Raw genomic sequence first — 26481 nt, forward strand, 5'->3', positions numbered from 1 at the left:
AAGTGTGAGGGATGGCCCCGCCTCTTCCCTGAGTGACATGGCTGGGATCAGGGAGAATGTAGCCACAATGCTTTGCTTTCCCCCCCACAGCTGCTGGTGAGAGTAGGGGCCCTGACCCCTACTGCCAGTGCCACCCCCCCCCCCCACACACACACACTAGTCCTCCAGACTGCCCAAAGGTGCCCCATGACTCTCCTGCCCCTATATTTGGGGATGGTATATCCCTCAGCCCTCCTCATGCATCACCCCTCTTAATCTTTTATAAGTATCTTCTTCTCTAGATATAAGAGGAACACATTTTTAATAATGGGATCTTCTGCCTAACAGAGAAAGGTAACACGTGATCCAATGGCCAGAAGCAGAAGCTATGCAAATTCTGACAGAAAATAAGTCCTATGTTTTTAATAATGAGCAATTACTCATTAGAACAGCGCATAAAGGGTCATGATGGATTATCTTGCTGACAATTTTAAAATCAAGATTGGATGCTTTTCTAAAAGGTATGTTCTGGGATTATTCTAGGGAAACTCTGTGACCTGTGCTCTTTAGGATATAAGATTAGATGTAGGGTTGCCAGATGGTTTCAGCAAAAATACCGGACACACTTGACATTACATCACAATCTACATTACATCTTATTTAGAAAATACCGGACATTTATATTTTCTTATTTGTATTTTCTCAATTTGTTTCCCAAACAGAAAGCTCAAATACTGGACTGTCCGGTTCAAAACTGGACACCTTGCAACCCTATAGATGATCACAATGGTTGATTGTAGCCTTGGAATCTATTAATCATATCTTGAAGTATCAAAATATAGGACGGGAAGTCCTGAGTGCAAAACTACTGTTACCTTAAATTGACTTGATGGTAACTTGTTCTGTTACACTATTGCTCCTAACTCAATTTTGCTATCTAGGGATATGTCTACACTACCCCCCTAGTTCGAACTGGGGGGGGTAATGTAGTCATATGGAGTTGCAAATGAAGCCCGGGATTTGAATTTCCCGGGCTTCATTTGCATAAAGCGGCCGGCGCCATTTTTAAATGCCGGGTAGGTCGGACCCCGTGCCGCGCGGCTACACGCGGCACGGACTAGCTAGTTCGGATTAGAAAGCCTAATCCGAACTAGCTAGTCCGTGCCTCGTGTAGTCGCGCGGCACGGGGTCCGACCTAGCCGGCATTTAAAAATGGCGCAGGCCGGCTTTATGCAAATGAAGCCCGGGAAATTCAAATCCCGGGCTTTATTTGCAACTCCGTATGACTACATTACCACCCCTAGTTCGAACTAGGGGGGTAGTGTAGACATACCCTAGGATAGCAACTTCACTTTTGTAAACCAATGAGGTAAGACAACTCAGTGGAGCTAACAAAAAGGGCTGTAAGGACAGGCTGATACTATAGCACCCAGTTTCTGAAAGGCATGCTTTAGAAACTAAAAACAATGGCGCCAGAGTGCAGTGCTTCCCTTTGGAACACTCTTGTATTGTTTCATAGAATTATACAACCAGAGATTAGAAGGATCACAAGGGTCATTTTGTCTAGTCTCATGCTAAGATGCTGGATTTGGTGTGCTTTCTAATGAAGCCCCTTTGCTGTAAGAGAAGTTTTCCTTAGATATGAAAAAGCCTGATGAGAACTATTAAGCAGCAGCATTTATTACTTATTGTAAGCAAAACAGCATGATTACAAGTTTCAACTGAGGTTTGATAAGAGCAATAATCATTTTTTATGTTTGGTTTTACTGTGTTATGTCTAAAAGTTGTTGCCATCTGATTGCTCTTGATAGTCTCTGATTCTCAGTGAACAAGCATAAAGAGTATTAATTTATGCCTCAGTCTCAACAGAGTCTAGTATTCAAACACAAGGATTTAGTGGACAGGAATACTTACTGTCTCCATATCCTATAAGATAATATTATAGTTGTTATAACATTATAAATGTGTTATAGTTCTGATTTGAAACAAATTGGCAGAATGGTATGATAGAATTTTGCATTACTGCTACCTTTGCTATACCAGTACTTTGAATAAATAAAAAGACTTATCTTTCTAATGCCTTCATTCTGGAATTTAGTACAACTGCCTCTCTTTTAAAAGAGAATTATCAATAAGAAATTAAAAGCTTTAAGTTTAACAGCCATTTATTTGAAGAGAAAAAATTAAGTATGAGACAAAAATAAAGCATATATAACAAGTATTTAACAAGAATATCAGGTATTAATTATGCTATCTTTTACAGGTATGCATTATTGCATATTTTATTATGGCACATAAGAATCAAGATATTGCCCTTTTCATATAAATTATTTAGGAACACTGTCAGGCCCACTTTGGCTCCATGTTTAGACTTTCTAAAATTTAGCAGTATGAAAATCTCAATGCAATAAAAATTCCCTTTTTTTTTATTCCAACAGGGACATGTTTTTAAAGTAAACAAATATAAAGCATTTTCTAGTGTATGAAAATTGATGAAAAATGAACTAAACAAAAGTAAAATGAATTAGTTCACACTCATTGTCCAAGATGCCAGAAATGCAAAAATAAGCACAAATATAGAAAAGTAAATTGGATTATTAAAATGAAAAGACATTTTAGAAGTCCTGTGTGATTTTTAATAACAAAACTATCTCTTTAAAGATACTGAGGAAAATGCATTAGCATTAACAACAGCATTTCAACTTATCCAGAGTCATATCTCTGAATGCTGTTTCCTTCAGCAAACTGTGCCTTCTTATTTCTGTAATGTTTTAAAAATAGCTCAATATGAAAATTTAGTAGTTAGTATCATTTATAAATCATACTATTTATCATGTGTCCAAATTTTCATCATAAACTTTAAATCCTATAGCCTGGTGTACATAAATATATATACATGCTTTGTAACATTTAATAAATTTAAGGGACCTCACAAAAGGTCAGAACCAGTTTACATGACAATTCAAAGTTCTTTAACATGGATCACCATAGGAAGGTTCTTTAATCTGAATCATCACTGCTAAAATAGGAGCTGTCACAATATTCTGCTGTGTAAAGAAATTTATGAATAGTTGGGTTCATCTTTGGTATCCAGTGTCTTGCCACCAAAAATGTTGAAAGGTTGAACAAATCTACAAACACCTTGTACCTGTCACTGAAAAAATAAAATCAGATGCATTAACTTTAATATGGTAATTTAGGCTTTGTAAAGGCCAATTATAGCCTCTCTAATCTTGGTTCAGCTCTATCAAATTACATTACAAAGGATCCTGGGAACTCCCACGGTGTTTGAACGATATAGTACACAAGCTAACCCTCCATTATCTTCTAATGGAAAACATCTATAAGTAATGATTTCATGGTCTTTCCACCAAGTGTGGTGGCAGTTCAGACTACAGCTGAATGACACAAAGATTATTTGAATTCATGTGGTTTCAATCTCTTGGATCTTTCATTCTTGAAAGAGCCACAAAGGGAAACTCATCAAAATTGCCTTCATGTCAAAGCCATGTTTTTTCCTGGCTTCCACTCACAATCATTGCTGATTTAGGCTTGAAATTTAGGTTCACTTAAAAGCCTAAGTACCTTTTGTAACCCTACCCTAAATTATGTTTGTACAAAACAGTAAATCTGTTGCATTTCTACCCACTTTGTAATTTGATTCAAACAATCAATCAACTCTTATCTCAAACATTGTTTCAGGGCTTCAGAGGGGTAGACAAGTTAGTCTGTAACTGGGAAAACTTAAAAAACAACAAATAGTCTAGCAGCACCTTAAAGACTGACAAAATATGTAGATTGTATCATGAGCTTTCATGGGTACTACCCACTTCTTCACATGACCCGTCATCTGAAGTGCAGGAGAACTGGTCAGTGAGATAGAGAGATAAGATCCCCGATTATATGTGTCTTGCACAGCAGGGAAGACTAACAATTCTGAAAGATGACAACTGTAACTGATTAGTTAGACTCCTCCCACTTTCCATTAGTGTAATAAATCTTCACAACTGCATTGACTTTTATGGAACTTCACCTCTTGTCACATGGAAAAGCTTGTCTTTAGTTGACTGACAAAACAGAAAGACGTACTGAAAATCTATAAACACTAATAGCTTTTACCAATATACATTCACGTTTTTTCAGTCCCTAAACTCAAAGAATAGTTTAACTCTTAAGATAAAAGGTCACCCTCTTTCTGCTGTATAAACACAGCTTTTTATATAAAGATGTCAATGTTCAAAGTCTCTGTAGACATTGGTTCTGTAATACTTATTGTTTATTTTCACTATATTTGGACTGATGCTCTTTTTTTTTCTGGATTCTTTCACTAATACTAAAGTGCTTTTTACCTGGCTACGACTAAATAAAAAGTACTGATCATGTTAGTGTAATGTACTGTAAACAGGTTATTGAGTGGAAAAGACTACTACTATGAAGTTTAAATAATTTTTCTTCATTCTCACCTCACTGTGGCGCGCAAATACTGATAGCCTGATGATCCTCCAGTGCCCACCTTGCTGCCAATCATTCTGTGTGCCATGCAGACATGATTATCTAAGTAACAGGAATCAACAAAATATGGCCTTTAGAATTTACTTTTTAAGTTGCTGCTTTGGGATAAAAAAGGGTTTAGTTATAATGGTGTTGACTATTAACGTCCCTATTAAAGCTGGCCAGATTGTAAGTTATATTGTATCACAGTTTCCTGTGAAGTCCTCAGGTTTGGGGCAATGCTTATGACTATTTTCCTGGAACATCACAAATAAAGGTCATAGATGACCCACTAGGCCATCAGAGAGACTCGGTCAGCATGTTGCATATTGACTAAGTAGTACTGCTGACTGTAATCCCATATATGATAACATATTTCACCCTGTTACGTACACAAGGCATAAAAGAGCTCAAAGAATGTTTGGATAGAGAGGAATGATGAGGTGTGGGAAGAAACTGTAGTTCCCTTAGGGTATGTCTATACAGCAGGGCCTAACTCGAAATAAGCTATTCCAATTGAGCTACGTCAATTGCGTAGCTTATTTCAAAATTTGGGAGCTTCTATACAGCACTTATTTTGAAATAGAGCACTTTTTCTCTGACTCCCCTTACTCCTCGTACAATGAGGGTTACATGAGTCCGAGTAAGAAGTCCTCTAGCTTGACAGTATTTTGACATTATTTTGAAATAACTGCCTGCTGTATATACACAGACTAAGTTATTTTGAAATAATGCTAGTTATTTTGAAAAAAATGTTGCTGTGTAGATGTGTAACCCCTGCAGTGGCACCGAGACCACAGCAACAGATAAGACTAAGAGACTTCTATAGCATGGGCTTTTAGCTCAAAGGGTGGAGGCTCCTATACTAAGCTCCAGAGGTCCTAGGTTCAAATCTGCTTGGTGGCAGTTACAGATGTACCCATAGATAATAAGATGTTGCCCCAATTTTAGGCATATCATGGAAGTGATCTATTTAGTCTTAAAGGAAGGCAAAGGCTGTTCCATGTACATGCATCAACAGGTAAGGACTTGGGTGGTGCACCCATCAGGCAAAGGAAGGCACTGCTTTCCCACACAGGGGCCACAGGTGTGCTGCTGAATGCTGGAGTGTGGCAGCCCCGCCGCTCTCCTCCCTGCCATGTGTTGCTACAGGATGTTGTTAGCATGGTTCAGGCAGGTTCCCAAGTGGCTGGGAAGGCTGTGTGGCAGGGAGCCTCCTCAGCTCCCTACCTGGAACCTGCATGGAACATATATAAGGCTCCAATTACAGTCACGTTGGCTTTCCCTGCTGTGGCAGCCTGCAGTTTTCCCCAGCACACCTTCTCTGAGATGAGTACCAGCCTTGGTCTCCAGTGACCATCCCCACCTACCTTGCTGTGTTGCTTGCTTGTCCATTTGTTCCCCTCCTCCCTGTTTGGCCCTCAGCCCATGTAGTCCTCCTCCCTGCTCCTTGGCCCAGGGTGTGCAAAGTGGGCTTCTTAGCTGCCTTTCCCCCATTCCATCCTTCTTTACCCTATCCTGTTTGGTTGGTCCCAGTCAGTGAGTTCCCTATCCTGTCTCTCCTCAGACTCCCCATTTGCCCTGTGTGAGGTTTCCTCCTTTCCCCGCCTCCTTGCCCCAGCTGTTGCTTGCTGCTCCGAGTGTTCCCCTTCCCTTCTCCCTGATCAGCCTCCTCACCACCACTGCCCGCCATGCTTGCTGTTGTGTGGAGAAGGGTGATGGGTTTGGTTCCCCCAGCGTAAATTGTTGGTGAGCTTTCCTGGGTCCTCTTCCCCTCCCCTGACATACTGTCTCTGTAGTCCCCCTGTCCCTTTGCTGGTATGTGGGTGATGGAGGGAGTTTGCCTAGCCCAACCAGCTCTGCAGAGATAGCTTCCCAGTACCTTCCCCTTCTTGCCCTCTCCCCACACGATTGCTACAGTCCCCTCCTTGCTTAGGGCTCAGCCTCCCTTCCCTTGCTAGTATCTAGTGGGTTTCCTCTTCCCTTCTCATGACACCCATTTGGTCCTCAGTTCCTGCTCCTCTGCTTATTTGGCCCCCTGTTACTCAGTTACTATAGTCCCTCTCTCTTCGTTCACTCAGCCCCCTTCCTTACATGGGTTTTCTTCTCACCCACACTTGTACCTCCATCCACCCCTCTCTTATCCCCTCTCCTCTGTGTGCTTCTCCTCCTCATCTCCACTAGTCACTGCTCTCCACTTCCAGCTTCCCCACCTTCGCTTGCCCACCTTATGAGTTTCTCCAGTGAAACTCAGATACACATTTCACACTGGTCCCTGGATGCCATGTGATCCAGCACCCCTTAGCTAGTTGTTCAACTTGAGAACATGGATATTCAAAAATACTTTGGAGTAGATTCTAAAAAGCCCATTTCTGAAAAAAATTGCATGTAGAAACCACACATGCACTGAGAATAAATATAAAGAATACATAGATATTTTGGGGGGAGAGGGGAGCAGGGAAGAAAGGAGGGAGATAACAGAGTGGGGTATGGGAGGAGCACATGGTGGGGTCCTTGGCAGAGCAGGAGGGGAGTATGGGCCTGGCCACAGGAAAAAGAAGCAGGCTAGGGAGCCACAGCCTCCCCAAGCAGAACAACCACTCACCAGCCCTCCAGATCAAAACAAAAGCAGTGGTCTTAGAATAAAAAGGGGAGCAGGTCTTTAGAATTCTGGTTTGATACATCTTGATTACAACTATAGTGACAAAGGGAAGAATAATCCTGCACCTAGAAGATACAGTATCATGATACAGAAGAAACTTACATCTCCATTTGGTCATGAGTGCATCGATATCCATGAGAGAAGTAAGAAGCTGGAAGGGAACCTGAAAGCGAGGCTCCTCTCTTGAAAAATTAAAGACAAGACATAGAGAAAGTTTGTATTATCTTACTAATATTTCCTAATATGCCATGTTTAACAAAGCACCACTTCAAGTAGGCATAGCACTGACATTGGTAATTTTTTTACCTCTAAATTTCTTCTACCAATAAAAAAAAACAAACCCAGTATTCTACTAGGTGCTTTCATCCTCCTAAAATGTGAGTTGCCTTTTGTCCCACATTATAACAATTTGTCCTTAGGAGAAATTAAGAAACCTGCTAAAATATAATATATGCTCTAGAATAGTTTTTCAACAATCAGTTGCAATAATAAATAGACCACAATTACCCTTGACTTCTTTCTTCAGTTACCCCCCCCCTAAATATTACAGCAATATCTCATTACAGTACCTGTAGAAGTAGATCATTAAAGCTCCTTGCAATGCTTTATAAGAGAGTCTTCTTTCTCCTGCAAAATTAAAATGTTTAAAAAATTGTTTCTGTGTTAATTTTCCTGCAAATGTCTGGAGTCCATTTTAGTACATAGTAAGGATACAAAAATATATGGTAGGAGAAAAGTATATATTATTGTGTTTAGCAATCAGAGTTGCTTCTAAAGTAACTGTAGAATGAATTCCACCATTACTTGGAAAATTGACAAATCATCATAAAATTAACTTAAAAAAAAAAGCAAATCACAAACTTGAAATCATAACTTTCAAAGACAACTTTCTCCCTTGCATTTTTAAAACTTCTTTTTCAGAAAGGGTCCAGTTATTGTTATGAAACTATATTTTTCCAGGTGTAAACATAACTTACCTTTACTCAGAAGATGTTCATGGCGCTTTTCATCAAATAATGAAATAAAAACCTCTTTTTGTTTTTTAAGTTCAGCCAGTAGGTCCTCTTTTTCCTCTGATGCTTGCTTGGTCTTTAAAACATAAAATGAAATAATTATTTTTAGAAGAGGCCTACACTTTTTTAAATGATTTATTATACAAGTACAATATTTGGCATCATAATTCTATGAATTTACACCTGTAAATATATTTCCAAACAAGTAGGATGTGCCTTGCTTACGCAAATGCACAATGATTATAACCAGTGCATGCATAAATATACTTAATTCACCACATCAGTTAGCCAGATTTCATATCCAGATGAGATCAATTCATTCACAAGATTGAACACAATTGCATAATTCATACTTTTTTAAAAAAAATCTGTCCTCAAGGATTTACAGGTCTGATTTTATCGGTTCTTTATTTGCAGCAAGGAAGGCAGGCAGACAGGAAGAAAGAAATCCAGCATTTAGAAAAATATTGACCTTAGAACTTGTCAAAAAATCCCACAATTGAATATAGAATTTTTTTAATTAAAAATGTAATTTGACCTAAAGAAGATCATTTCCAAAAATGAATCCTCAAAATACAGCAAGAGAACCTTTTCTGAGACATATAATCACTCACATCTAGATATTTGTGGTCTGTTGGGCAACTAAATGATTAGTTTTTAAAAGCAAAACATTTTAAAAGCAAAACAGCTAATATACATATGTAGTTCAGTAAGTTAAATATCAGTATATGAATGGACATCCCTTCTTGCTGGACCCATGCGTACCATTTAGTAAATCTATGTGAAACACTACATTACCACTTCACAGTTGTGCATTGCAAACATTTTCTTCTATGAACAAGCCCATGGGAATTCATATGGAAGAGTTGCACGTTGATCTTCAGAATCAAGTGCATGGGTGAAATTCTGGCCCTGGTGAAGTCAATGGCAAAACTCTCATTGACTTCACTGGAGCCAGGATTTCAACCCTATCTTTTGCAATCCAAGTCTGAGTTGATTTAAGACTGAAGGAACTAAGAGAAAGGATCAGTGATTAGATTAAAATGGAAATGAAAATGACAGGATCTTATTTTATCACATATCTCATGCTTATTGATAGACTGAGGAAATGTAATGTACCTGAACCATTGCCACTTCCTCTTCTAGACCTTTTAACACATTCACTTCAAATTTTCCCCAGAAATTAAACCCTTCCGGTTCTAATCCTGGTGTTCTTTCCAGCCATGCCTTAAAAATAAAATATCATAAAGTGAGTAGGTGATACGAGTAATGTGTTCCTCTTAAATGCTCCTAGCGCTGGGAGACAGAAACTCCTTTTTTCTAATCTCATCTAACATGGACTTCCTCTGTAGACCTGGACAAATCGCTTTAGCCCAGAAATCATTTAGGCACCTAACTTTTATTGATTTCAATAAACTGCCTACCTCTCTCAATTTCTCCTTCCATAAATAGGGTAAGAATACTAATTTAAAATGGGGTTTGGCACATCAGTGAAAATGTTACTGCTCTAATGGGAGAGCTTCTCTCATAGGCTTAATTAATCCACCTCCATGAGATAAGGTAGCTATGTGGAGAAGAGAAGCTTTCCTATTGCCATAGCATTATTGCCAAGCTCTCCTATTGCCACAGCACTGCATACTAGGGATGTAATAGTATAGTCGATTAACCGATAAGCAAAAGCCTGTATGTTAATGCTGTAGATTACACTCATCCCTCCCCTTCCCGTCAGTAATTTTTTTTAACAGGCTGGCCAGCAGCCCAGCTCAGTCTCAGCTTGCACCAGGTCTGGGACCTACCTCTGCTGCGGCTCTGCTTTTAAAGTGTATTAGGAGCCAGGCAGGCTGCCCAGCTCAGTTCTGGCTCACGCCAGGTCCAGGAGCTCAGATCCCTCCTCCCCCTGGACGTGGGCTGCTGCTGCTGTATCAGAGGCACCAGCATGGGGTGGCAGGCAGCCAGTCCGTGAGGAGAGCTGGTTTTTAAACTGACTCCCCTTGTGGAACAGGTCCCACCTGGCACTCTACGCTGCTGCCTCTGATATAGAGGCATTAGCACAGAGTAGCAGAGGGTTCCCCAGGAGTGGGGCCAGAGCTCAGTGGCTGCCAGTCCCATGTCCAGGGACTGTAGAACAGTTGACTAACCGATGAGAATTCATGAGATGAATCAACTATTCAATTAACTGATATTTAACATCCCTACTGCATACACTGGGGGTAAGGTGTGTGTGCACGTGTATGTGCCCGTGCTCATGTGTGCCTATCCTTACCTCCACTAATTGCAGAAGTGTTGGTTCTTGCTCTGATTTAAATAGTATTTCATTCTCATGTCCCTTGAAGCTATCACGGTAATGCCTTCTGCTATAAGGGATTCTCAGACTCTGTGGGACACCAATCTTATTCTCTATTAGTCGAAACTGAAGGCTCTGAAAACCAGATGCTTTGCTCAAGTAATCTCTTTGGGTACATGAAAAGATACAGTAATGACATATTATTTAAAAAATAAGGGTATTTTGTGGTTTTGCTATCCATAACTTAAAAACTACATGGAGATTTTTAACAATTACAGCATATCAAAAATTGATACATCATAACATTTATGTGTCCTTTGTTGCAACTCTGGTATTACAATGAAAATCTGATTTCTTTATTTTTAAGTAAATAACAACAATTATATATTGAAATTAACATTTTTAACAATATCTGTTTCAGGAGGAGATTTATTTAGAATATCAATTTAATTCTAAACTTGCATAGCCAAACAGGTATTAGGAAAGATTTCTTGAGTCGCTAAAATTAAAATAAACTATAAAATGTTTATTGGAGTTTAAACTTTCTATAGATCAGAACAAGTTTTTGTTTGTTAGTTCTGCACAAAAGGTTAAGGTGGTGTTTTATGTTATGTGGAACTGATAAAAAAATTAAACCATGTTGAGAAGAACTAGTTAATAAGGATAACCTTGATTCTCATTACCTGGCAATACTAGTGATTTAGAAATAAAGCATAAGGTGGTTGTGACAATTGAACAGAAAATCATTGACTTTGTAGCATTGCCTATTATACAATAATAAATGTCTGAAAAATACAATTGAAGATCTCTCTCAATAGATGATTGATCCACCTCTCCCCACCTCCCTTCTTTTGTAAGTTTAAAAATGGTGGTGGGAGGATTATGGCAACCTTTAAGGACAATGAGTTATGTTTTGTGCAGTATTATGAAGAGATAATAAGATAAAAATAGAATGCCAAAAGGTTTCCAAAAAGATACAACAGGGGATGGAAGCTATATGACATCACCAGGAGAACCACATGGAAACCACAGGAAAGGTAAGAATGGAGGTGCATGGAGCCACAATGGAACTTGGGAGTACATAGAAAGAATTAGAAGTTCGTTCCTGAAAGCAAATCAGACAGAGGGATCCCAGAAGCTGGGCCAGCAGTCAGAAAGAGGTATATGGGCTTCCAGGCAACACTTTGTGGGAAAAGCTGCTTCTATCAGTAGATGGAGAGGAGAAATTCTTGGCAAGAAAGTGGGAAGTGCAGAAAGATGGAGGGTTGGTAGCAAAAAACTGGCAGTAAGATGCTGCTTCCCACAGGTTTTTGAAATATCATTTGGTTTCAGTGATCCAGTAATACTGTACTGCAAATTCTATGAAGTTTGGATGTGTGACGCCCCAGAACCAATGGGTTAAAACATCTAGCTCATGCTCTAGATGTGGAGTGTGGGTTTCTCTCACCCACACAAATTTATGATTGACATAAAATGCTTCAGATAACATGTGGCTGTGAGAAATGGAAGGAAATTACTAAGTCTTAGCTTGGCACTATCAAATGACAGGATATTTTGGTTATTTGCATACTGTAATTTTAGTTATAGAATGGTGCTCTTGGCTAGCAAAGTCACATACAAATAATTAACACATCTGCTTAAAAACCTCAGAATACCTTGGACTTGCAATCAAGTCAGAGACATTTATTGACCTTTATCTTTTACTGTTACAACTGTTTCTCTACCAAATACACACTCATCTTGCTGACCTGATTGATTTAATTCTTCAATGGAGTGGTAAAAGCTCATGCTTTCAATTCTGAAAGTCCTGGATTCAAACCGAACTGTTAGCTCTACATAAGCACGGATGATAATTACTAAATAATAATAAATATTTACCTGAAATCAAAGAAGTCCAAAGCAGTCATAGTTTCTAGAACTGAAAATTGCTCCACAAGTAATTTAAGGATCATTGAAATTCTGTGGATTCGAGCAACAACCTTCAGCATGTTTCTCTCATCTCTCACCTTAATAGGAAATAAATACTTGAGCAGCCTGAGAATGATGGGCCGATAAGCTATTTATACCTGGTGTTCTACCCAAACTATCTATTTTGGGGTTTCATTCACTTATCACTGTAGTATCACAATGTATTCCAGGTAAAAATCAATAGCAAAATCTTGTATTGAATACAGACTCTTTCATGAAACTAAAATCACACGTTTTAGTCTTTATATATGCTTAAAGGATAAAATGTGAGGGTTTTGGCTCTGGCTGCTTATTCATTTTAACACAATCCATTATAAACGAGTTATTTTTCACATGTTTTTAACTCAAAAAGTTGTTAAAAGTCTCGGTCAAAGTCGTCCACAGTGTAATTCTATTGGAGTCAATGGAGAAGCAGGACAGGGAAGCAGGAGATGTAATGTGTCTAAAAAAGAGATATGATTGCAGAGCAGTTCCCAAACCAACTCTGCATCAACACATCCATTCCCTTCAATGGGGTCAGAGAATTCCACTCAAGATTGTTAAGGTAGTCAATGAGCACAACCCAAAAATATCAAAGGAGGGATGAAAATGCTACATGTTAATCTTTTCATAAGCACTGGTTTCTGAATTTCAGTTTTTAACAAAAATTACTTTCATGAATAAATATATCCCATTTTAGAGATGGTTAATTTTTTCTGCATTTCAGATTTCAACAAAAGATAATCAGCATACTAAATTTCAGTAAAAAAATGTGGAATTCATTTCTCCTGAAACTTTAACATCTTTATTCCACATTTTGCAGCTAGATCTACTTCCAAACAATGTTACAAATCTTTATAATGTCCACAAGGGCTAGTTTTTCAGTTATTAGTGTTGTATTAAAATAACACATAGCTAGCCAGCTCTCATTGACAGTATATCAGAGGAAACTCAAGTGTTTGTCCTTACAATTCATTAGTTTATAAAGTATTTCACTTCAGGCAGTGGTAATAGTGCTCAAAATATTTCCCTTTTTGTTTTTAGGTGTCTATATAAGCATCTGTTACCGATTTGATAATTCCTCTCCAGTTTCATCAAATCACATCCAAATACTAGAGGATTTTTCCCCCGTTTTATTTACCAGCAATATATACACCGGTATATAATAAAACCATCAATTATATTGTATAAGTACATCATAGCCAGAAAATTCAGAGGTAAGGGAAACTTTCAACATAAATTTTTTTTAAAATAAATTGTATTTTTTTAAAAAATCAGTGTCTCGTGGGCCATCTATCTGCCTATAGATATATAGTTTTGGACATCCTTACAAAGATAATTTTATATATATATATATATATATATATATATATATATATATAAAATTTTCACATGTAATACTTTTTTGTCAGTACAATAATTGGCTTAGCATTTTCAAACCACATAGATAACCAATCATCAGAATCTGTGAATAGTTTGGCCAAAACGATCACTTCTGAAGAGTGAACCCTTTAGGGGTTACAACCCTCAGAATTGTGCAAAATATGTGTACTATTCTAATGGCAAAGTGGTGTCACTAAAGAGCAGAGTTTCAGCCTTAAATTTCAGTGTTGGGGTATGTGTTTATTTGATAAGTATCAAATTTTCAAAAAGAGGCTTAAGTTTGTACACTACAACAAGTTGCACATAACTTACACTGCCATTCTGAAAGATCACTCGAACTGAGTCCAGTTCCCACAGAATCTGCTTAAACCAAAGTTCATAAGCTACAATAAGAAAGACATTGTTAGTGTTAATCATTGCCATTGCTGATATGTAGAAAGAAGTTAGGCAAGTAGATTAGGAGACTAATTTCCATATTTATTCTTACATCTTCATTTAAAATTAATGTTCTGTTTCCATGTGACTGGAGTGTAAGAAATATTGATTTACAAATGTACCAGCTGTTTAAAGACTCTCTCCCTTCTTCAGACCATTGTTGCATGGAATAATTTAGCATTTGAGACTGTTAAAGGAACTAATTGCAGTATATTCACTTTTAGCATTCTAGAGTGGCATATAAGCATGTTAGCAATGGTTGGGGAGAGGGGGAAACCTGACGAGAATACCAATAAAAAAAAGTCCATGTAAACAAAACTCTGTGGGGTGTGTAACGTCCAAAGAGACAAGACTGAGCCTCAGATTTAAGATGTCATCTAAAAAGACGCAAATTCAGTCAACAATGTGGTACTAAATTTAATAGAAATGTAGCCGTGTTAGTCTGGAAATTTTACTATTTCAGATGGCTGAATCTGCTCCAACACAACCGAACCTATGGTTCTGGAAAGTCTGATGTTCTAAATCCAAGGCATAGGTCACTAAACCATCAATATTCTTGTATATATAACTGATTATGTTGGGGTGTATTCTCACTCTCTACTAAAACTCTTCAGATATGGATTATGGACTCTCTCACACATACATACACACAAGTACTGTGTTGGCAAGGGAATAGGAGAGAAAGCTGGTATTCATGATTATAATCATGTCAAAAATCAGAACAACTTCTGTAACACATGTTTGAGCACCAAATAAACAAATGGTGTGATTACACCAAACAACTTTTTCTGTCCTGTAGTTTACCTTGATGGGTCACAATGAAAAGATGCTCATCATGGATCTTGTTTCCTCTTTTTTCACTCTGCAGTTCTTGAGCATTCAATATTTTGTCCAGCTTCAAAAGAAAGATTTGTTTTTGTAATAATCTCAACACTTCACTCTTGATTTTGGACAAAATGTTCCTGATGGGTGGTTAGTTTGTAAGTGATGGCTTTAATTGCATTTTATTTATTCTGTATTTTAATACCAAACTGATTCATTGTTTTTTCTGTTGTTTGTATCTGGGAGGAGATTAAAGAAATACAATTGTCCCACCTTTTACGCTGCTTGCAGGGTAAAGTACAATTTGAAAAACATGCCTCATGAGAGATATTGAAATTCTAGATGCTTGGTCTATTTACTTTATCAAAGAGAAGGAGTGATTAGGAGTGATTAGGTCACACTATAACTATCTGAAGAACAGACATTTGATAACAGAGGGCCTCTTCAGGCCCACAGACAAAACTATAACACTATCCAGTGGCTGGAAGTTAACGTTCAAGACATTTGGATGAGAAATAAGGCACATTTTTCAGTTGCAAGGACAATTAACTATTTGGATATAGTGGATTCTCCATTACTGGAAGCTTTTAAAATAAAGATATACTCAAGCTGAACTACTGCTACTGAATTTGCAGGAATTAATTGAGGGAAATTGTCTGAGGGTATGTCTACACTACAGAGTTAGTTCGAACTAACTTAGTTCGAATTAGTTAATTCGAACTAAGCTAATTCGAACTAATGCGTCTAGAACTAAAAACTAGTTCGAATTAGCGTTTTGCTAATTCGAACTAGCATGTCCACATTAAGTGGACCCTGAACAGGGCTTAAGGCTGGCCGGAAGCAGTGCCGGCAGGGCATCAGAGGAGGACTTAGAGCGTGTAGATGCTGTCTCAGGCTAGCCGAGGGCTGCGCTTAAAGGGACCCGACCCCCACCCCGGACAGATAGTTCTCAGGGGTGCCCCGCTTGAAAACCAGTCCTGGCTTGGAGTGCCCCGAGTGCCCACACTGGGCACATCACACCACTCGGCCATCAGCCCGGCTGCACTTGCCGCAGGCTGCCATCTGGGGAGAGGGAGCAATTGGGGGGCTGCAGGAGAGCTTCCACCCCCAGAAGACCGCAGAGCCAGCCCAGTCCTCCCCATCGGGGGCTCGTACCCCATTCCTCCCTCACCTCCTTCCACTTACCCTTCCCTAGCCCCTTTTCTTGATGTACAAAATAAAGGACAATTGTGTTCAAAAATTTATTGAACAAAACTGGGGGAGATTGGGAAAAGGAGGTGGGAGAGGGGGAGAGAGAGGCTGGGAGAGGGGAGCGCAACTAAAATGATCAGGGGTTGGGTACAGGTCCCATATGAAGAGAGGCTAAAGAGACTGGGACTTTTCAGCTTAGAAAAGAGGAGATGGAGGGGGGACAGGATAGAGGTCTCTAAAAGCAGGAGTTGGGTGGAGAGGGTGCATACAGAAAAGTTCTTCATTAGTTCCCATAAAGAAGGACTAGAGGACACCAAATGAAAGGAATGGGTAGCAGGCTTCAAACTATTAACAGAAAGTTGTTCTTCACAAAGCAAAGAGTCAACCTGTGGAACTCCTTGCTGCAGGAGGCTGTGAAGGCTACAACTAGAACAGAGTTTAAAGGGAAGTGAGATCAAGTCATGGAGGTTGGGTCCATGGAGTGGTATTAGCCAGGGGGTAGGAATGGTGTCCCTGCCCAAGGTTTGTGGAAGGCTGGAGAGGGATGGCACGAGACAAATGGCTTGGTCACTGTCTTCGGTCCATCCCCTCCAGGGTCCCTAGGGTTGGCCGCTGTCGGCAGAAAGGCTACTGGGTTAGATGGACCTTTGGTCTGACGTAGGACGGCCATTGTAAGCTCAGGGCTCAGGGTCGGGGGTCTCAGTGGACCCCCTTGATTTTCATGCACACCTGCTCCTGGGTGGCCAGGCTGGCAGCTCTCCTGCCCAAGCCGGCCACTTTCCTATGCCTAGTGCGGAGATCGTGGACGAGGTCCACGATGTCTGCACTAGCCCAGGCGGGTGCCCGCCTCTTGCAGTCCTGGGCAAGCTCCCGGGAGCTGCCAGCCTGATCCCGGGAAGAGAGGGAGGGCTGGGGGGCATCGGGTGGGTGGCTCGATCCGTGCCACGTGCAGGGTCTGCTGGCTGGGTGCTGGCAGGCTTGCACCTGGCACGGGCACCGTAGCCAGCCTGTGCTCCTTTAAGGGGGCCGGGGCCGGGAAGGGGGCATAGAGTTTCCCTGGTGTTGGCCAGAGTGGCCACCAGGGAAACCTGGGGAGGGCTAGCCTCCCACTAGTTCGAATTAAGGGTCTACACAGCCCTTAATTCGAACTAGCTAGTTCGAACTAGGCTTAATCCTCGTGGAATGAGGTTTACCTAGTTCGAACTAAGCGCTCCGCTAGTTCGAATTAAGTTCGAACTAGCGGAGCGCTAGTGTAGCGCCTATCAAAGTTAGTTCGAACTAACCTCCGTTAGTTCGAACTAACTCTGTATTGTAGACATACCCTGAGTTATGCAGGAATGGATGATCACAATGGTTGTTTGTGGTCTGAAATTCTATTAATCTGTCACATGAATAAGAATGGTAAAATCTAGCTATCTACTGATTTTTGGATACTCATGCATTCTTTCAGGCAGTATAGTACTGAAAACCACTTGAACGGTATTTTCATTTTTTTTTATTATTATTAAAGGCAATAAGGAAGGAATGGGACAGGGAAATAGCTAAGGGTATGTCTGCACTACAAAGTTAATTCGAACTAAAGTTAGTTCGAATTAACTCTGATAGGCGCTACACACGCAAACCGCTAGTTCGAACTTAATTCGAACTAGCGGAGCGCTTAATTCGAACTAGGTAAACCTCATTCCATGAGGACTAAGCCTAGTTCGAATTAAGTAGTTTGAATTAAGGGCTGTGTAGCCACTTAATTCGAACTAGTGGGAGGCTAGCCCTCCCCAGCTTTCCCTGATGGCCACTCTGGGCACCACCAGGGAAACTCTTCTGCCCCGCTCCTGGCCCCGGACCCCTTAAAGGGGCACGGTCTGGCTACGGTGCCCGTGCCAGGTGCAAGCCTGCCAGGACCCAGTCAGCAGACCCTGCACCTGGCACGGCTCGAGCCAGTCACCCACTGCCACCCAGCCCTCCGCCTCTTCCCTGAACCAGGCTGGCGGCTCCCGGGAGCCTGCCCAGGTCCGCAAGAGGCAGGTGCCTGCCTGGTCTAGTGCAGACATCGTGGACCTCATCCACAACCTCCGCACTAGGCACAGGAAAGTGTCCGTCTAGGGCAGGATAGCTACCAGCCTGGCCACCCAGGTGCAGGTTTGCATGAAAATCAAGGTGGTCCACTGAGACCCCCGACCCTGAGCCCTGAGCTTACAATGGCCGTACTGGGTCAGACCAAAGGTCCATCTAGCCCAGTAGCCTGTCTGCCGACAGTGGCCAACACTAGGTACCCTGGAGGGGATGGACCGAAGACAATGACCAAGCCATTTGTCTCGTGCCATCCATCTCCAGCCTTCGACAAAGAGAGGCCAGGGACACCATTTCTACCCCTTGGCTAATACCACTCCATGGATCCAACATCCATGACTTGATCTCACTTCTCTTTAAACTCTGTTCTAGTTGTAGCCTTCACAGCCTCCTGCAGCAAGGAGTTCTACAGGTTGACTATTTGCTTTGTGAAGAAGAACTTTCTCTTATTAGTTTGAAGCCTGCTACCCATTCATTTCATTTGGTGTCCTCTAGTCCTTCTATTATGGGAACTAATGAAGAACTTTTCTTTATGCACCTTTTCCACATCACTCATGCTTTTATAGACCTCTGTCATATCCCCCCTCAGTCTCCTCTTTTCTAAGCTGAAAAGTCCCAGTCTCTTTAGCCTCTCTTCATATGGGACCTGTTCCAAACCCCTGATCATTTTAGTTGCCCTCCTCTCTCCCACCCTCTCTCTTCCTCTCTCCCACCTCCTTTTCCCAATCTACCCCAGTTTTGTTCAATAAAGAGAGATTCTATTTTTGAACACACATGTCCTTTATTTTGTACATGAGGAAGGGGGGCTAGGGAGGGGCAAGTGGAAGGAGGTGAGGGAGGAATGGGGTATGAGCTCCCGATGGGGAGGACTGGGCTGGCTCTGCGGGCTTCTGGGGGTGGAAGCTCTCCTGCAGCCCCTCGATTGACCCCCTCCCTGGATGGCAGCCTCCAGCAAGTGCAGCCGGGCTGATGGCCAAGTGCTGTGATGTGCCGAGTGTGGGCACTCAGGGCACTGCAAGCCAGGACTGCTCTGCAAGCGGGGAACCCCTAAGAACTGTCTGTCCGGGGTGGGGGTCGGGTCCCTTTAAGCACAGCCCTCGGCTAGCCTGAGACAGCAGCTCCACGCTCTAAGTCCTAATCTGATGCCCTGCCGGCACTGCTTCCGGCCAGCCTTAACCCCGGTTCAGGGTCCACTCAATCTAGCAAAACACTAATTCGAACTAGTTTTTAGGTCTAGATGCACTAGTTTGAATTATCTTAGTTCGAATTAACTAATTTGAACTAAGTTAGTTCGAATTAGCACTGTAGTGTAGACATACCCTAATGTAGTATCAAAATCATATGTGAATGGAATTCATTTTTAGTGAGGAGAAAGTTCTGTAGAAAAGGAGTAAAGTTCTGTAGTATGTTGTTCATCTTATTAAAGTTTACGTTGTATGAAGACACATAAGCATGCTGGGGCAAGGTTGCACAGGAATCTTATTAATTGAATTCCAAATTTTTGAGTGCGTGATATGATTATTTTAAGAAGATGGGTTTTTATTAAATGTAATCATATAATTATATAAATATTAGGACAAATTCTGTATAAGTCTAGATCAACTTAATTTATTTCAGTTTACATCAGTGCAACTGATGCAAGAACTGGGTCCATGGGTTAAATGTAAGACCTTTTGCAGACAGTTATAAATGTATATATATATTTTTCATCTTTCAGCTCGGGTATTTAATCACAATGCAATGGCTAATGGGAACTGCACAGCTCCTGCTGAGCAGATTGAAAGTTTGCCCTGTGTAACCTTCTGCAAAACAATGGATCTTCTTTTTGCTGTGATTTATCAAGGATGTGTTATATGCATCCTAATGTAACTCTCTACCTCAGCCCTTCTCAATTCACAATTTAGCTGTTAGTCTAAAAACAATTCCAACCTAAATAACAAAATCCAATTTGTTTTCTGAACAAGTTAAAAAATAATCAATCATCCCACTAATATTAACAGGTATGTGAACTGTCAGGGAATCTAGGGTGGCAGTTGTTTGTTTAACACAAAGGTCAAGAGAGATAGATGTCTGTGGATACATCCTGAGAGCTGAGAGCAGAACAAGGATCATAGGGGCTTGCCTTTATCATTGGCCTTCGCTAGCAGAAGAAGGGAAAGGAAAATGCCATATTTCAACATCTCAAATTGTAAAAGGCATTAGGACGGTAACATAATCCAGTCCTCACACTTACATGTAGATAATCACTATAGACAAGTCCACCTTTGCTGGCTTTATTCAGTCCTTCTTGTGACTTGTCTTCTCCTTCCTCATCCTCCAATGAGAGTTTATTAAAATTAAATCTAGGAATAAAAGAAAATTAATATAGCAAATAACAGAGCTAAAAATGTCAGAGTCGTATTTGTTCCTAACATTCAGGCACATCTGCTTTAGTAGCTCTGTTTTGCAAACATATTCAATGAGCAAAATAAACAGCATGTATCTATCTACAGCCCTGTATACCACACACATCTCTATAGTATCGAGGTACTTTCATATTGAGTATATCCCAATCGCCCATGCTCAAAAAAATTCTTAAACCAGCTCCCTTCATTCAGAATTTGCATGCTGGTAGGTAATGAATAGCCTCCTTTGGATTTTTAAACTTAATGTTCACATTGTATCTATTGTATTAATTGACATTATGCAGTAAAATAGAGAAATATACTCACTGGTATTTGTTCCCCCAAAATGGGCACCCACTCATGGCTGCAGAATCCAATTAATTCACTGAGAAATGTTCCTCAGGGACACACGTTACTAACATTCCAAAACCTGCTGCAGCTGCCTTTATGTAACCTGATCCTAGTGTACAGGCCAATCCCCTACTACTCTGTCTGCCCATCCCTGTCAAGTCAGTAATAATTACAGAAGTTATCCTGACACAATCCTCAGTATTTGCTGTATTGGCTGGTCAGTTAGTTGAGTCACCCAAAACAAGAAGAGTTGCAATACTCACCTTGGTCAGATGTCACATACTTTGAGCAGCTTTCACTACAGTTCTTTTGATCGTGGTCATGTTCAGTCAAGCACAGAGCCTGGGATCAAAGCTAATATAAGTAAAAAAAAATACTCAATGGGAGTTCTGCGTCTGAGTCAAGGGCAGCCTATAGCTCTAAATATTGAATCTTATGGATTATTGAAACAGCTTTGCAATCTATAGACCCTAAAGTTAAAATGTCAAGGCACTTTACATAAAAAAAGAAAAGTGAAGTCTATATTTGGCAGGGATGGGGATATATCCCAAGGATGGCCTGAACCCCTTCTGGAATTAACTCCAAAATAATATTTCTTTAAACGATTACTTACATAGTCTCTCCAATTAAAAGGAAAACAATTATTTTATTAATAAATATCCATGTAAATTCTCATAGGGCCGATAACTCCCCAGTGGTTTAAATATACTAGAGTTTATTAACTCTTGATCTATATTCCTATGTAAAAAAGTCCCATTCATATTTGTTGAAATTATTATTTAGTTCTGTTTAATCATCAGTTTACCCACAAGGGAGTAACAGACATGTATACTGGAGTAGCTGAGCTATGGTTCTTCTCTCTGACCCGAAGTCTCCAGAATTTTCACAAGAAACGTTATCAATATTTGGTTTTATTGCAATTACTGTAGTAGGTCCCCTAAGCATCGGAGTCGGCCCCGATGCATCATGACAACCCTATAGTGCTGTCTGCTGCTCTTTTTCCTGTGAACCAACACATCTTCATACCCAGGAGTGGGGAGAGGTCATGGAAGATAAAAGCTTATAAATGAAGTCGCTTTAAGTCTTTACAAATAAAGAGCTAAATTGTTCTTTTAACACATTAGCTATGTAAAGGGAAGACTGAGTGACAGGTGCAACCAAACAGGAGTGAGAGCGCATGCTGCTGGTGTAGTGCAAAAAACATCACAACATTTTCTGCTTCCACTCAGTGACAATTGACCAGTCAATCTCATAAAAGATAGGTCAGACAAAATAAAACACATGGAAAATTTCCTACTGACATTTCCAAAATGCTTAAAATATGTGAAAGGGCTAAGTGTCTGATAGGACCCAAATAGCCTAAAGAGGGTAAACCCCCACCACCTTGGTAACACCCATAAAAGAAAATAAATGGAAATGGAAAGTAGCACGGTGCTCTGAACACTACAGTTACTTCATTGACAAAGATTGGGCTCATCAGCTAGGGGCGTATTTTTGAGGGACGATGCCAAGTACTTTCCTGCTTAGAGGTTACTCTCAGCATTTCAGTCTAATGAAGTGAGAATGGCAGATACATTTCTCCCTGTTTCCAGATGAGACCTATGAAAGCAAGAATGTACCTGCCATAATTTGCCAAACCAATTTTGTGGTGTCTCGGCAAATATAATCCACTTCCCAATAATCAAACAAGCAGCTTGTTTGTACACTGCTCCCCTGTGGCAGAGCTCAGAAAATATTCTCTCAATTCACCACATATTTCCAAATGCTCCAGTCATGGACAGTGCATATACGAGACTTGGGGAGGAAAATAATTTCCCCAAATAATCAGGAGGAAAAAAGGCTGGCTACATAGGAGGAAAATGTCAGATGCAAGTCACCTCTCTTTGGAAGCTCATCAGTTGGGTTTACTCGAGACTTTGAATGAGCTTTGGAAAGCAGGTTTGTGGCTGCCCACTCACTTTGCGCATGAGTCTTCCTGCATGTCATTTGATTTAGTAACTACAAGGCTAAACTATGGAGTAGCATCCCCAAACAAAAGGCTCACACGCCAGCCATGCAACTGTACCCTGTACCATCAAATCTGCTTCATCCAACAGTTTCTCTTCTCATTCACCAGCAGCCAAGCATCTCAGTGACGTAATTATATGAAATACATACAAGATACAAAAATATTATTGCCAACATCTGCAGAAGATCACAAAGATATTGGCCAAAAGGTTGTGTGAATAATTCATCTCAAGTGCTATCTGGGCCACAAATAAAATCTCCTTAATCATGCTTATGTAATGTCATGCTGATATTAAGAAAATATACATGAGAATTCTGCAGTGTGTATAGTCAGCATCGCTGCCTCAGTGCAGGAGCGTGGGATCCCCAGAGCCAATGAATCAACAAGATGTTCATCCAGGGTGTGTCTACACAGCAAAGTTATTTCAGAATAACTATGCAAGCGTCTACACAGCAATTCCATTGTTTTGAAATAATTTTGAAATAATGGATGGCTTATTCTGGCTTCTCTAAACCTCATTCTATGAAGAATAATGCCTATTCCAAAATAGCTATTTCGAAATGAGGCATGTGTAGACGCTCCATTTCCACTATTTCGAAATAGCCCCTTACCAGGGCCATTCTAAAGTTATAGAAATGTAGCCGTGTTAGTCTGGTGTAGCTGAAACAAACCATCTTGTTAGTCTTTAAAGTGCTACATAGTCCTGTATTTTGTTTCATTCTAAAGTTATTCCTCCTGGGGCTCTAAATCAAGATATCATGTCTACATTAGGGAAGCCTGCCTCGGACCAAACGTGAGGCTTCCTTGCAGTGCAGATGTGTTATTTCAAAATAAGCTATTTTGGAATAACTACAGGCAGTCCCCGGGTTACGTACAAGATAGGGACTGTAGGTTTGTTCTTAAGTTGAATCTGTATGTAAGTCGGAACTGGCATCCAGATTCAGCCGCTGCTGAAACTGACCACCAGTTCTGACTTACATACAGAATCAACTTAAGAACCCCAAGTGTCCCCAAGTCAGCTGCTGCTGAAACTGATCAGCGGCTGATTCCAGGAAGCCCGGGGCAGAGCAACTCTGCCTCGGGCTTCCTGTAGTCAGCGCTGGTCAGTTTCAGCAGCAGCTGACTTGGGGACGCCTGGGGCAGAGCACCTGGGGTGCTGCTGGGTTGCTCCAGTAGCGCCGATCCGGCGCTACTGGACCAACCCAGCAGCACCCCTGCTGCTCTGCCCAGGCGTCCTGATTCAGCCGCTGCTGAAACTGACCAGCAGCGGCTGAATCAGGACGCCTGGGGCAGAGCAGCTGGGATGCTGCCGGGTTGGTCCAGTAGCGCCCAGAGCGGTGCTGTGGGACCAACCGGCAGCGCCCCAGCTGCTCTGCCACAGGCGACGGAGAAAAGCCTAGTCTGCTGGGGGAGGAGGGGGCGTACTAGCTGCGCACCCCCCCCCCCCAGCAGACCAGGAAGACGCGTGCGGCGGACCGAGACACACCGCGGTCCCGCCGCCCGGGTCCTCCGCGGCTTTGCTCCCAGTCTCCCTAGTCTGCTGGAGACCAGCAGACCAGGGAGACAGGGAGCAAAGCCTCTGAGGACGCCGGCAGCGGGACAGCCGTAGCGCCCTGGGCTGCCCCCCTGCCGGCTTCCCCCGCGGCTTTGCAAAGCTGCGGGGGGGCTCGCGCAACAGAGCAGCCCAGGCGCGCCCCTTTGCTCCGTGTCTTCCTGGTCTGCAGACCAGGGAGACGCGGAGCAGCTTTTCTTGCCGGGGAGTACACGGGCGGCGGGACCACGTGGTCCCACAGTCCGTGTTCGTAACTGCGGATCCGACATAAGTCGGATCCGCGTAAGTCGGGGACTGCCTGTATTCCAGAATAGCTTATTCTGAAATAACTGCAGCGTAGACATAGCCCCAGAGTCCAGAAAGATAGATTAATCTGAGTACCAGTAGTCTTTACAGTCACTTATCCTCCCTCAGCTCACTGATATTCAGAAGAGACAGGTAGACAGACCTAAGTTTTCAAAAGTAGCTGGTGATTTGGAGTGCCAAAGTTACGACACTTTAACAATGCTGGATTTTCAGAGGGAGCATGCCCAGAACTTTGAGGCCCTTCAGGTTGATCAAATCGAGTAGCTAAAAACCAAGGTGGCCAAAATCACTAGCACCTTTTGAAAACTTAACCCTACATGTGTCTTATGAATACTACTGCATCTGGCTGAATAGATAAAGATTCACCTTTGAAAATTTAGGATGTAATGTTTAGAATAAGAAAGTCATTAATATGTGGGTCCCTCAAATACAGTTTTAAAAATCAGCATGATGGCAGAACTCCTTCCTTATTTGACTTCTTGGCTACTTGTGCAATTTCAAAGAACCGCCAACTGCTTTTTCTCTCTGTTCTTGAGTCTTCATGCTGAAAGGTGAAGCTTCTGACATTTCAGCATAGTAATGACAGAGGCCTGGACACATTTCCACTTGGTTTCACATGAAATATGAGCCAACAAGATAGTATCCTTCCAAAGCAGAGGACCATCAGCGATAAAATATCATTTTTATGGGAGAAAGGCTTTTTATTTTCCAAATAGGACGTTTTCTGAAGCATTTCCCACAAACAGGATTTATCTGATCTCTTCTGAAAGATTGTTCCAGAGTTAGATCCTCTCAACCAAGAATGCAGGATCCAGGCAAACAATGGATCGGGAAAAAGATATCCCTGAACAGGACCAGGGATGTCAGACAGTTATACGCGTGGGTATGAGGGATCACAGGCTTCAAACCCAGAGCCACAGGCAGCACTCAGGCCTTGACTACCACCCAGTAGCTCACCTGAGTAATTAGGGAACATTCCAGGAAAAGCCTGGTTCGGGATCTGTATAAAGTTCAGGACAGTGGTGACAATCTGGCTTGTCACCAGATAGCAACTTGGCCAGAGGTGAAGTTTAGAAGAGCCTTGGGGACTACCCTGGATTGTGGACCAGCTACGATGACCCCTATGGGCCAATGGAGAGTAATGACCCTGTCATGCCTCCTTCTGCACCATCTGCACCAACATCTCCTGAGTGGCGCTAACTCTGCTTTTTCTGGAGAGGCTCTTATGGCTGGCCAGGAGCTACTTCATGGTTCTCTTACCTTAGCACAACCACAAATGAGCTCCAGCTCCCTTATGTGAATACATCTCAGGGAAGAATTTAACCCCCATCTTAATGCATAGTATTACCCAGTGCTTTTGAATGTGACATCTTCCTTTTTTCTATTTTATATTCGAGGGTCTGATATATAATCATGGAGGCTACATCTAGACTACACGCCTCTTTCAAAAAAGAGCATCTAGATTGCATTACGCGGATCGAAAAATCAATTCGCTTTTTCGAAAGTATCTTTCGGAAAAAAAAGGCACCCAGAACTGCTTCTGGCAGGGCATGGGGGCAGCCTTTCCTTCCTGGTGCTGCTGTGTTACCCAGGAACTCAGTAACAA

At 41.5% G+C, this 26481-nt stretch overlaps 1 protein-coding gene across 1 annotated transcript; it reads right to left on the reverse strand.

The window, feature by feature from the left end:
• Positions 1-2126: 2126 nt before the first annotated feature.
• Positions 2127-21142, reverse strand: TDO2 (tryptophan 2,3-dioxygenase). Its single transcript, XM_006121847.5, has 12 exons — positions 20986-21142; positions 20508-20616; positions 14999-15089; positions 14072-14142; positions 12308-12435; positions 10409-10595; positions 9265-9372; positions 8110-8221; positions 7702-7759; positions 7235-7314; positions 4443-4533; positions 2127-3133 (listed from the first exon to the last, which is right to left on the reverse strand). The coding sequence occupies exons 1-12, from the start codon at positions 21018-21020 to the stop codon at positions 2980-2982; spliced, it is 1224 nt and encodes a 407-aa protein (XP_006121909.1). The 5' UTR covers positions 21021-21142; the 3' UTR covers positions 2127-2979.
• Between the last annotated feature and the right edge of the window lie 5339 nt (positions 21143-26481).

Source organism: Pelodiscus sinensis, chromosome 4 (genome assembly GCF_052426305.1).
Source record: "Pelodiscus sinensis isolate ZL-2025 chromosome 4, ASM5242630v1, whole genome shotgun sequence".
NCBI lineage: Eukaryota > Metazoa > Chordata > Testudines > Trionychidae > Pelodiscus > Pelodiscus sinensis.

Excerpts from the sequence above, each read along its gene's own strand:
- TDO2 (XM_006121847.5), bottom strand. The coding sequence starts at position 21,020 with ATGAGTGGGTGCCCATTTTGGGGGAACAAATACCA. Across the intron at positions 12,436-14,071 it reads TGATCTTTCAGAATGGCAGT|GTGAGAGATGAGAGAAACAT; the intron begins GTAAGTTATGTG and ends TTTCCTATTAAG. Across the intron at positions 4,534-7,234 it reads ACTCATGACCAAATGGAGAT|ATAATCATGTCTGCATGGCA; the intron begins GTAAGTTTCTTC and ends CCTGTTACTTAG.